At 38.8% G+C, this 13271-nt stretch overlaps 1 protein-coding gene across 2 annotated transcripts in view; it reads left to right on the top strand.

Annotated features, from left to right (window-relative positions):
• The window catches only part of CPXM2 (carboxypeptidase X, M14 family member 2), a 74348-nt gene that overhangs the window by 43663 nt on the left and 17414 nt on the right, over positions 1 to 13271 (top strand). For both annotated transcript variants that reach the window (XM_017809349.1, XM_017809350.1), the window contains exons 4-6: positions 2414 to 2498; positions 2975 to 3125; positions 11725 to 11813. In XM_017809349.1, coding sequence (XP_017664838.1) covers positions 2414 to 2498; positions 2975 to 3125; positions 11725 to 11813 — 325 coding nt within the window. The remainder of the gene's footprint in view (positions 1 to 2413; positions 2499 to 2974; positions 3126 to 11724; positions 11814 to 13271) is intronic.

Here is a 13271-nt window from a genome sequence, read left to right as displayed (position 1 = left end):
TTCTCTGGGCAACCTGTGCCAGGGCCTCCCCACCCTCACAGGGAAGAATGTCTTCCTAGTATCTAATCTAACCCTGCTTTCTTTCATCACTCTTGTCCTGTCACTCTATGCCATTGTCACAAGTCACTCTCCTCCTCTCTTGTAGCCCCTTTGTTTGAAAGAAGTAAATCTGCCTTTCTTTAACTTATCATAACGGAGAAGTGGAGGGAAGAAAGTGAAGTTCTTCGCAAGAGTCAGCAGTAAACTTATCTAACATGTTGAAGTCACTGTTTATTTTGTTGTATATCATTTATCATTTTACAGCCAAGTACTAGAGATGCCAGCATGGCACTTCACAGATCTCCAGTAAATCTCCTGTCCCAGGAGATCTTCCACTGACAGGCAGACAATTAGTATTTGCAGAGTGCTGCTAACTTTGTTACAGTTGTTTACCAAATACAAAAGTTGTGTGCGTTACAAGTGATAGATGTATCCTTCTTTTCATTACAATAACAAAAAGTTCAGTCTGCTTGGCAGTAGTCAAGATTTTTCCACTTAATCTAACATGAATGGCAAAATCTATTCATTGAAGGAGGCTGGTGAAAGATTTGCAAAGGACAGTTTTAGTGTCTAAAACAGAGCTGGGTTTGTTTAGTCTTTTTTTTTTTTTGGTCAAATCACATGATATCTCATTTTTTTGCCTTTGGAGGCATTAATGTACACATACAGAAGTGCTTTTCCAAATCCTGCAAAACATTTGCCTCATCTTTGGTTTTCAGCGTGTAAAAGAAAAAACAACACAAAAAACCTGATGTCAAGATGTACTTTTTTGGTAAGTCTGGACATCAGTTTGAACCTTCTACGTAAGTGGGAGCACTGATACTCAGAAAATGAAATAGCAGATGGAAATCTAAAGTTACAAATTTTCTGCTGCCATCCATTGGCTTAGGCATTACCTGAAGGTCACAAGGGAAGCTTGGTGAACTTGGGCTGATCTTAAAGCTGCCCCTTTTGTGGTCTTCACTAGAAGTCTGACTCTCTTCAGTGAGCTCAAAAAGGCTGTTTTGTCCCTTTACACACAAGCACAGTGGAATCAACGTGTGTGTGTTGTATGCGTGTGTGTGTTCATAAGTAGTTTGTTAATATTATTTGCTGATTTTAAAAGAAAAAAACACAAACAACCAAAGTCGTATTTGTCTGGGTGCAGTACAAGGGTAAGTTTTTTATAGATGTGTCTGTCCTTCCAGGTACTCCCTGATCTCCAGTTCTTTTGCTCTGATGCTTCTCCCATAACTTCCCAAATGGCCTCTATTCTTCTCTGGGGTTCCAAGAGCTTTCCTCACCCTGGTTTCACTCCCAGCAATCTGTAGCTTAGCTAAGACCCCGTGTTGAAGAATGACAGCTCTGGAGCCCTGCTGGTTTTGCATGATCAGTTTATGTACATAAATACAGAATCTAATCATCCTGGACTGGCTTTATGGTACAAACCCACCTCTAAGCCACAGGTCTCCTCCCAGTCCCTGCCTACTGAAACCAGGAAGGTGTTAGGGGAAGAAATAAATTACTGCTGCTCCTTCTTAAAAATATGAGAGGAGAGTTGGATATTAATTTTTCCAGCCTTCTCCATAGCTGTATATGCATTTCCATAGATAATGCCCAAGCAGTGTAAAAACTCCATAACTTTTACTCCACCCAGAATATAGGAACCGGCGTTGTATTTCTCTTCATACTCTTCTTTAGCTGGATCCAGACAAGGTATAACTGAAGTGCAAATGTAAATTTTGCTTTTTTAGTTTAAAGGGGATTTTGCTGTAAATCAGATAACAGGCCATTAGAAAGATCAGACTACTGAGGATTGATTTGGATATTGTAGGAATGAACTGGTGCTGTGATCAATTGGACTTCGCTGTGCAAAGACAGAATTGTCTCTCTGTCCTTAACTCTTCCTAATAAATACAAGAATGACTGCAGGCTCCAGTTATTCTTGTATTGAAAGAAATGGAAATTTTTCTCGTTGAAATTCACAGACATTTCATCCTAGAGGATTTATTACTTTTTCCCCATCCTCTCTGATAATAACAGCAGAACTAATAAATGTTCTGTAGCTGAAAAGATGATTTTTGAACACTGTATAAATCTGTTCTAGATAAGCCATTTATCCCAAACTCTGCATATAAAAGAGAAGGAGAACAATAATGTCTCACCTCCTGGAATACAAGAATATTATCACATTGGGGTTTTGCTTCTAGGTGCTATGATTTTTGAATTGGTTTTTGAATCCGGGTTTGCATGTCCCTATTTCAGCCAGCTGTTGACATGCCTTTGTCCAGCGGAATTTCCATTGCCAGAAGCTTTACAAGTTTGATTATACTAAACAATGTGCAGTCATTTGAAGTTATGAAAAATAACTCAGTTACTCTCTGTCTTTTTCAAGGAGCAACTGGGTGACCTCTTACAGAGTCTTGGTGAGCAATGACAGCCACGCATGGACTGCTGTCAGAAACGAATCTGGAGACGTGGTGAGTATGAGGAAACAGATGTTTTATGATAAAGAGCAGAGGTTGGAAAGCAGGGGGCTGGCCATCTGGAGTTTTGATTTGCCAGATTAGTCACTACAGGACTTAAAGGCAACATCTCCCAGTGGTCCCCCTGATTTTAAGAGCAAATCACATAGTAAAGAAAGGGACCCAGAGTGCCCCTTCTGGTAAGGCTATGTCTGCCTATGATAAGATGCTTTTCTTGTTTCTGGCCCATGTTGGGATTAGCATCAGTTTGCTGATCCCTGAGGATGTCTCATGCCTATTTCCAGAGAGAGGCTGTAGAGCTCCAGCTCCAAGGGGCATGAGGGGATTGTGCTCTTTGAAGAGCAGTTCTGGCCTGGGCCACCATCAGCCTGGGGCTCGACTGGGTGATTTCATTTGTTTCTGTAACCAAAACTGCTAAAAGACTTTTTGAAGAACTGATCTTGGCATTTTCTTATGTTTGGCCTGCATAGATTTTTACAGGAAACAGTGAGAAAGAGATCCCAGTTCTCAATATGCTGCCGGTGCCACTGGTTGCACGTTACATCCGGATAAACCCCCGGTCCTGGTTTGAGGAAGGAAGCATCTGCATGAGACTGGAAATCTTGGGCTGTCCTTTGCCAGGTAAGAGATTTCTCAGTTGATGTTGACATGGCTTTGTGCCAAGACTCAGAAATTCCATTTCCTTTGGATATCTTTTCTTTTGATATAATACTTTAGACAGAGTTATGCAAAAAGAAACCGAAATACCTGTCCAGAATCATAAGTATTATCAGGATAACTTTTCACAGGCAAACCCATAGTAAGTGGCTTTATTAATAAAACAAGATTGCCTGGGAGATACAACAAGATTTTCTTAGTTGTTTGAGCTTAAATACAGTGCAATTAATCTTACTGAGTGCACAGGTACTATGGTGCCAATAGGATTATGTATTGGGACAGACACTTGCAGATGTCTTAAGCTTCCAAAGCAAGAAAGAACAATTATAATTCTATAGCCTGATTTTTATTTTTTTTTTATTTTGTTCTTTAAGCCATAGGACTTCTCTGAAATATTTGAAGGCAAATAATCTGACTCAACTAGTGCTTATCTTATAGGGGGGAAGAGAGGGAAGTGGGGGTGTAAGGAATTCCTAGCAAATTTCAAGTGTTATTAAATCCAGCATGATCCATGGTAAGTCAAAAGTGAAAGTAAATGGTCCTATGCTATGAAAGGCCACTTAAAAAAACCCAAACATTCAATACTGCAAATTCTGGCAAGGCCACGATTCTGTTAAGCACATTGTAAATAGTCTTGTAGAGGATTTATGTCTTCATATGTATGTGTATGTATATAAATAGTTAAAAACCTGTTTGCTCAAACCTTTTCTAAGTCTCTCACTGCTCATTCCATGCCTCTCATCTGCTTTTATTTTTAATTTGATCTCAAATTCTGGCACCTTGGGGAGTTTTTTGCAGAGGGCTATAAATAGTATTTTCAAAATACTGGAGCCAGAAGGAGAACTGCCTTTCCAGAGCTTTCATTATATCTGCCTCTGTTCTGAGTCTTGCTGCCTCCAATTCCACTGTTGATGTAGGGTCTCCACATGCTAAGCAGAGGTAGTCTGATTTTTTTGTCCTTTAGATGTTTAAATACTCGAGGGGGAAAAAAAACAACCAAAAACCAACAGTTTGGGGCATGGAAGGGATAATTCTCTGGGAAGGGGTAATTCTCTGACAAAGAGGAGTATGGGGCAAGTACTGTCATAAAACTTTGTAGCTGTGTTACCATAAAGGTCTGAAATTTAGGAGCACATAGACAACTGCTTATCTGTGGGTAAAAAATATATCCTGGATTTCATGGCAGTGACCAGGGGTGCCCTGTGCATGTGAATTTTTATGTTCTCACTAGGATTCTGATTTCTTTCTCTTTCTGCTGTGGGTTTAGAACACTCCAGCTCTGTGGGTTGCTCGTTCCCCATTGTACCTCTTACCCCAGATGGGCAATTCCACAGACAGTATTCCCCTTCAGCTCTTGAAAGAACTCTCAAAGAACAGTGATCTATCCCAAATTCCTATGCAGGTTTGCAAAGGATCCACTCTGTATAAACCAGGTGTGAGGCTGAAGGAAAAGTGAGACTTTCTTCAGCGCCATGATTTGACAGAGAGGTCTCCAGAGATGACAGAGAGGGCACGGGGATGAAAGAGATGACACTCAAACCATTTTGGAGGGCAATTGGTAGGGAAATTCTCATGGTTCTTTTCTATTCCCTAAAAGTGTAACAAAAGAGGAAAGAGCAAAAATGTCAGTATTTGGGAAGGTGATTTTTAGTTAGCACAGCAGTTACTTCCCCCAGATTTTTGTTGGCTATATACCCACTCAGGGCCAAACTCTGCTTTGCAGTGTTAACATTTGTCACCCTTCAGCTTCCTGGGGCTGTGTCAGTGGGTAAAGGTGAGAACACATCTGCACTTCCACCACTGTTGTGCTGAGTGCTCTTACAGCTTGTCACAGGTCTTGCATTAGCATGGAAACAGCATCAGTGCATCTTCCTGCTAGTCATTTATTGAGTTAATTGCCCGCAGTGTCTGATTCAGTATATTCCTGAAAGAAAATACCAGAATCATTCATTGAGAAACATAATGGGAATGGGGTGTGTTCATTACAAAATGTAATTGGACTGAAAGAACTAATAGGTTTTGATAAGTGCTGACCCATCTTTTTAGCTCAGAAAGAACTGACATTTCATTCTTCTCGCTCATTTTATTCGTCGCACGCGAGGTGCTTGGAACAAAGCTGCTCCTCAGGTTGAAGCGGCCTTTCCACGCACGTTTTCTTCCTGTAGGACATGGCATTTTTTGCAGTTCCCTTTAAGTGGATTCCTCACCCATTATTGGTGTCGTCTTGCTCGTTCCAAGTTGGATAATCCAATGGTTTTGCCGTGGGAGCAGCGACTTTGACAGCACTGCTCTAATACACTGCATCGTTTGTGTGACAGAAATTAGGGGTTCTGTCCTGACACAGTTTTTTCCATAAAACTGAGCAAGTCTCCTAAATTAATCAAAATCAGGAGGTGGAGCTCTGTTAGTTCACTTAGCTCCAGCCTTTCCAGAGCCCAAAGACCCATGAAAGAAGTTATGTGATGCTCTGTTTCCTTGAACACTGTGGGTGGTTTTGATTATTTTGCACCCTGAGTGTGAACATACAAGAAATCAAGGAGGAGCAGTTTGGTCAATTTAGAGTCCCAAGGTACCACATCCTCCCGAGGCAATGACAATGCACAGGCACGTGGGGCATAGGGAAATAATCTCCAAAAAAAAGAAGGGTGGAAGGAAAGTAAGACATTTTTCCTGACTGTGAATTTCTTTCCATGTCTTCTAGACTTGTGATTTTAGGTTTTATGTCTTTATTAATCCTTGAATAAATTAAGTCATTTGCATTCAGTCTGTGCTCTGTATCAGCTTTTCATCATGCTGACTCACAGGGGAGGGTAATAAAGGAATAAGGAGAAAGTATAAAAGATAAAGAAGAAACCTGAATAGATATTAATATTCTGGGAAAGCTTTGTAGCACTCTCAGAATGAGATGGAAATGGTTAAAGATGTCTAGGATCCATTCCTGTGGGTAAGGCTCTGGCCATAAAACCTGCTGCATGTGCTGGGTGCACCAAAAATTGGACAAATGAGAAAACTACTTGGATAATTGGAACAGAGAAGTTACTTGTTATCTAATCTGTATTTTATAAGATAATTGTAATTTTTATCATTGAAATGCTTATATCTTATCCATAACATACATTTTTGGTATGTTGTAGGCTAGTTTTGACAAACAACCTTTTCTAGACTGTTACAGTAGCTCTATAAAAAGAAGCTGTGTTATCCAATTGTGTCAGTAATATTTTTTGGGCAACAGAAATGATTTGCTGTTTCACCGAGGGAAAGACATTTATCTGTGGAGGAAAGATGCCAGAAAATCCCACCTATAGCAGATGATCAGTGCTGCCATTTCTCACTGGGCTAAAAGAGGACAAAAACACAAGCATTTAATTCCCTCTCCACTTTCCAAAAATGTTGGTATTTACACAGATGCAGATTGACACACACAATCTTTTGCAATTGCCTCGGAGGGATGGATGTACTTTCCTTGCCTTTTCTTTCTCAAACCTAAGGAGAGTCAAAAAGGAATTGCTCATGATCAAAAGCACCCAGAGATCGGAGAGAGAAAATTAGCTGAGCTCTTCATGCATTTATTTATATTGTACGGTATTCAAGGCAATAGGCAATTATTTTAATGGTATAAATTTGTGATGAAATTTAATTTTTAATAGTTCTTACACAGAAAACTATCATTGGTGCCATGATTATGCCATCACTTTCAACCCATGCTAAAAAATGAACTTTAACAACTCTATAATGGAGTACTGTGTTTTGTGGTGGATTAAGTCCTATTTTCATTGCTTCTCTCTTAATGCCAGGCTACCTAGTCAAGTTTAGGACTGTGTTCGTTTTGTATAAAAATGTGAATTTCTACAAGTATCTTTCATTATAAGTGGTCACGTAAACAGCAGTACTCAGACTTACTTCTGAGAGTAAATCCCTCCTTAGGGTGACAGTCTGTCTTTGGGTTCTACTTTTATCATTTCAAAGCTAAAACTTAGTCTTGGACAAGCTAAAATTTTTTGTCAGTTTGAGCAAAGACTGAATAAAATGAGACCAAATTAGGTAATTCTCCTGGGAAAGGCAAATGTATTATGTTTCTCCATGCTCATCAAGACAGCTATGTAACATCCCCCAGCAATACAGTGAGTGTCATTAAAAGGTTTTATTTCATGTTTTATTTCTAAAATTAAGTGTGTATTATCCTGAAGAAGTGTTAAGAATCCTCAGAATTGTCATTATTGTCAGAATCAGGCTGTAGGAAATCGTTAGAATGATAAAATGGTGGTAGAAAACCTTTAAGAAGCAACTCTTGCAGATTAAGAGTTTGAGTTTCCTCTCACCCATTATCGTCACTCATTATGCTTAACTGGAATTAGTTGTTTTATATTTGACTATACATCCACATGTATATAAAAGAATCCATTTATAGTTGAAAAATATTATTTCATTGCTGATTTTTCTCCTTGCTGATTTAATGTGTGATCTTAATGCTCATGAGCAACGCTCATGAGACTGCCATGAAACAGATCATGTGGAAAAAAACTTGGAATCACCTGATGTGGCTGCCAGCGGATTTATTTCAAGATTACACATGTGCTGTCTGTGAGATGTTCAATTTTGTGAAGACAAGTCAAATTCACTTATATTAAACAGAAATTAAAAAAATCAGTCATTTGCAAAGTAGCTCATTGAGGTTTTTAAGGCGATCCAAAGGATTTAGACCGGAATATTCTTTTTATTAAAAATGCCTCTGAATCACTTGGATTGACTTCATTATCTCATACGTTCGAAGCACCATATGAACACGACTTCTGAGTATGCAGAACTCCTCTAATATGATACCATAAAGCTCACAGAAGGAATTCTGTGAGAATGAAGCATTGGGAATGCACATAAATTTTAATCAATAGATGAGACTCTTTTGATAGTATTGCTTTGTGAGTGTTGATTCCAAGACATCACAAAGCTCCCTTCATGCCTTTCTAGCAGCAGTTAACACTGAAAACTAAAGTAGGAAAGAAAAAAAAGGACCAGCAGACATTGCTGTGGTGAGCAAAATAACTGGGAACCCTCAGGAAGCATCAGAGCTCCAGTGGTTAAGGTGCAGTGTTGAGCTGTGACAGAACAGAACAGAAAATCCCTTCTCTATGTCAAACTGCTGAGCAATTGGTCCTTTCTGGTACTTTTTATGGGCAATTCTCAGGGCTTTCATGCTGGAAAGGAGTTGGGCAGGGGAGGTACCAAGATGATCAGAGGGCTTGAGCACCTCTGCTGTGAGGAAAGGCTGAGAGTCGGGATTGTTCAGCCTGGAGAAGAGAAGCTTTGGGGTGACCTGACTGTGGCCTTCCAGGCCCTGACAGGGCTCCAAGAAAGATGGAGACAGACTGTTTATAAGGGTCTGGAGTGACAGGACAAGGTGCAAGGGCTTCAAACTGAAAGAGAGTAGGTTTAGATTGGCTATTAGGAAGAAATTCTTCCCTGTGAGGGTGGTGGGGCCCTGGCACAGGTTGCCCAGAGAAGCTGTGGCTGCCCCATCCCTGGAAGTGTCCAAGGCCAGGTTGGATGGGGCTTGGAGCAACCTGGGCTAGTGGAAGGTGTCCCTGCCCATGGCAGGGGGAGAGATTGGAACTGGATGAATTTTAAGGACCCTTCCAACCCAGGCCATTCTGTGATTCTATGAATCTATATGATTTTATAGCTTCCTGGTCACTTGTCCGTCTTTACAAAGAATAGAAGGATGAAGGGAAAAAGACATCTCTACTGTCAAACTTCATTAACTCTACTGGTGATGTAAAGACAGACAAGTGGTAGAAAAAACTAATATATTTCTCTGTATAAATGGGAGTGCCACAGTTTTGCAGGGTCTTCTCTCCTTGGAAGAAAGAGACCATCTGAGGAATTCCTATGAATAAATCACTATACTTCTATTATAACTCTTCTGTGATTTGAGTTTTCTAGTCTTTTATTCTCTGCTTTGTTAAAGAAAATAATTTTTGCCAAAGTGGGCCCATCCAGCTGTGCACAAGCATCGTGTACCTTTCTAAATTTTAGCTTTCTAAACTTAGCTGCAACAGAAATCCAGTGATCCAGACTACAGCAGAGCCTGGCAAAATATGAGTATTAATTCTCTAGGGAACTGTCAAATTGTGCTCTGTTGTTGAGGAAGGGCCAGAGATACAATCATTCTCACTTTACAAATATTTTGAGTTTCCACCAACTCTACAGCATTCACAGTCATTCCCATTATATTAGTGTTTGATGTATGGAAAAAGTGCCAGACTTTGAAAGGAATGGGATTAAAGTATTAGGAAAAAAATCAGTTGCTGTATATTTTGGCTTGTGGTGATATAGAAAACCTTCAACATCGTGGCAGTTTTATGATGTTTATTTTTACATTTTTACAACAAAGGGATATTTTTTCAGTTATGAAGATATTCTGTGGGCCATCAGACACATTGTGTGAGAAGAAGTGGGTTTTTTTATGATTTCTATTTTTCGGTCATCAACATATTAATGAATAATTTCTGCAGATTAACATGGGATGACCTTTAAGGGTTTGGCTTTCCAGAGGCATCTGCAGAGTTAGGATTGCATTGCTGCTGTCATGGACTTGCATCACTTTAGCCTGAAGTTAGACTGGAAAAAACCCAGGTCAGTTGTGTGAATCTTAATGCTCTGATTCTTCAAAACTGGTTTGTTTGTTTGTTTGTTTTTAAATAAGCAAAGAAATCTTGTTCTCTCACCTGAATACAAGGGCATGCAGTGATAGGACAAGGGGAAATGGCTTTTAGATGAAGGAGGGCAAGTTTAGATTAGATATTAGGAGGAAATTCGTCCCTGTGAGGCCCTGGCACAGGTTGCCCAGAGAAGCTGTGGCTGCCCCATCCCTGGAAGTGTCCAAGGCCAGGTTGGATGGGGCTTGGGGCAACCTGGGATAGGGGAAGGTGTCCCTGCTCATGACAGGGAGGTTGGAATGAGATGATCTTCAATGTCCTTTCCAACTCAAACCATTCTGTGATTCTATAATTAAGGTCAAATTCAAGCCCATTTCCAGGCGGTCATTTTACAGAACTAAGTTCTCACTGGAGAGGACAAACTGTATGGAACAACTACACTTTGTTGGGGCAATAGGGGTTTTTGGATATTTTTCAGTCACATTTGTAGAACAACCTTCAACTGACCTTCCAGTATTTCTGCTGTAGATTAGGAAATGGAAGTGGAGACAAACTTGGGAATAAATCACTCAATAAGTGATTGAGAAGATGGGTAATGTTACTGTGAAGCTTAATGGAACCTGCATGCTTCATTCCATATATTCCTTAAATAGTTCAAAAGACCCAAATACTTTTAGAATTTTATGGGAATGTTGAATGGTTTTAACATCAGAAATATGAAGTTTAAAAATTTTAAGTTATAAAGTATTTTGAAGTATTTTCTGTAATTTTCTATAAGTGTTTGTTGCTGCAGGATATTAACTACATATTCTTCCTACTAAGAATTATGCTTTCCCCTCCCAAAAAAAAATCACAGCTGTGGGGGATACTGTTTAAAAAAAATGGTTTTTATTCTCTGGAGACAATTTCTTTGGTTGTGTCGCAATAAGGGAGGAGGATATTTAGACTTTCATATTTCGCTTTTTTCCCAATAATTTTAAACCAATGAAGATGATTTTGTGTGCAGGGAAACAATTTTTCATAAAAGCCTGACAGCCACTGGCTTGACAAACGATTACTCAAAATTCCAGACATCCCAGATATGGCAAATTAAGGAATGTGTTTGATGTTTTCCAAATAGACTTGTTTGTCTCTGGAAATAAATCATAATAGATTAGATTAGGAGCACATCTATCAGGAAATTTAAAGCTGAGCCCTAACAGTCTTAGACTGTTTGTGGTTTTTTTCCTAGGTGAATGGCCAGGAATGTCAAGGAGACAAAAGACTTTGTTCTATCTAAATATTCTCCTTTGATATTTCAAAATACACAAACTATAAATAATATCCATAAATAAATGAATATGTTAATTTTTAAGTAACAAAGTCCTCTGACTTTCACAAAAACAGTTTTGGAGGATAATCAGGAATATTTAATATGCACAGTGGAACCTTTCTGTATTTTGCAAGCAGCACAAAGACTCTGAAAATACTCATCAAGAAAATTAATAGATAACTCTTTTCAATAGTAAATTAATCAAGTGGACACAAAACATTTACTGTGGCTTTTTCCTCTAATTTGATTTTTCTTCCACTCTTTTAGCTTGCATCTGACTCATCATTTTCCAGTGTCTTTTCCCCTCCTCTGCAGCCCCAGGCTGCCCTTCTGCTTTTCTGTTCAAGTTTAGTATTTTGTGCAGAGTAGCTGCCTGGAAATCTGATGGCTCATGGCTTCTATTTGGATCTATTGACTTATGATTTGATTTGATGAGTTGATTCGTGCAGTAATTAGAAATATTTTAAATTAGTTGTCTGAGTTTTGCTTTTGAAAGCCCACAGTAGAATTCAGATTTCCTCTTTCCTACATGTGTTATGGCATAAAAAAAATTCTATATTTGAAATTCACGTGAAAATTCTTTTATTTCTTTTCTCAGACCCAAATAATTATTACCACAGAAGAAACGAAATGACGACCACAGATAACCTGGACTTTAAGCATCACAACTACAAGGAAATGAGGCAGGTAGGCAAAGAGGCTGGAGGCTGGAGGGTGGAGGGTGCAGGCTTTTCAGGTCTTCTGGAATCTGGATTCCACCTCTTAAAAATATTATTAAACAGTGTGTGCGATATCTTTTTAAAATATTTTTTTCCTGTTTTAATTTATTAAAATCCCAAAGTCTTAATTTGTACATAAACTAACCTTAAACAGGTGACTACATGACAGAGGGAGTATCTACTCATAATGTGACATTGTTTTTCTTCCATTTTTATTTGAGTGGGGAAAGACACAGTTTGTCCTTTCAAATTTGACCCTGATTTAGCCATTAATTTTCTCATGTATTTCAGTGGTTTTGGATAATCAGAATAAACTACAGAGTCCAATTCCATATTCACAGCTGTGAAAATCAGCAGAAACTCACCAAAAGCACTAGGAAAAAATCCCGTTAGTATAATTTTAAATTTACCAGCCTTGTTATTTTATTTCCTTCAGCTTCAAACAGCCAACCCTGGTCTTGTTTTGTTGTTGTTTTTAATCTTGCTTCATATCACCACAGACACAAGTGTGGGTTGTCCTGAAGAAATATTTCTGCCCTCTTTGTCTTCAAATATAAAGATAATATGTTTGGACTTGATGTGTGTGAATCACTTGCTGTGTGCTGAATTTTCAGTGTATTTATACTGCATGAATCACCACTCGTTTTTATTGAGCAATTGTGTACTGAGTCACACATTTATTTTGGTAGGGATTTCATGGCCCATATTTCTGAGCACAGAGATTAGACAAGTAGAAACTCAATTGGCATAATTACTGTCAAGAACAATAAAATAAAGCGTGTTTTAGGTTTTCATTGCAGAAAGACAGATTGGTCAGATTAGAAACATTGTGGGGGAAAAACCTACAGCTTTAAAACATAATGTTTTTAGTCTTTTCATACAAGTCGAAAATTTGTGACTGTGGTTGAGAGCTGGTCAGTTGTGAACTGTCTTTATGCTCTCACAATTTCAGTTTTCCTCTTAATTTATTTAGAGCTCATTAGATTCTAGTTGGGTTCTGCTGCTGGTTGGCAGAAGATTGTGGGGTGCATTACAACAGGTCCAAAACTATTCTTAGAACTTCAGGGCAAAGAAGAACAATAACTGTCAGAGTCAACTTAAAAGAAACCCCAAACATTCCCCCAAATCCCCCTGTAACCTATAAATTAATGCCACTTTTCATAGCTACTTCACCACCAACCATCTTAGAAAAATTCTGGTCTTTGAAGTTATTTATTATAAATACTGAAGGAGGAGGAGAGGGTGTTCCCTGGGCCATGTTTTAGAAACGTTGCATTTGTCACATAATGCAATATGTGAAGTATTTGTGAGGGGGGGGGGATTTTCTCAGTATCAGATTATTTTAATAGAACTCTCTGGTTAGGAAAGTGAAATTTATAGTTCCAATTTTTTATTCTCGTAAAAAAAGCATTCAATATTCTTCTTC

The sequence above is a fragment of the Lepidothrix coronata genome, unplaced genomic scaffold (assembly GCF_001604755.1).
Source record: "Lepidothrix coronata isolate B3197 unplaced genomic scaffold, Lepidothrix_coronata-1.0 Scaffold25, whole genome shotgun sequence".
Classification (NCBI taxonomy): Eukaryota; Metazoa; Chordata; class Aves; order Passeriformes; family Pipridae; genus Lepidothrix; species Lepidothrix coronata.
Note: the sequence above shows the minus strand (reverse complement) of the source record. Positions and strands in the feature narration are given on the sequence as shown.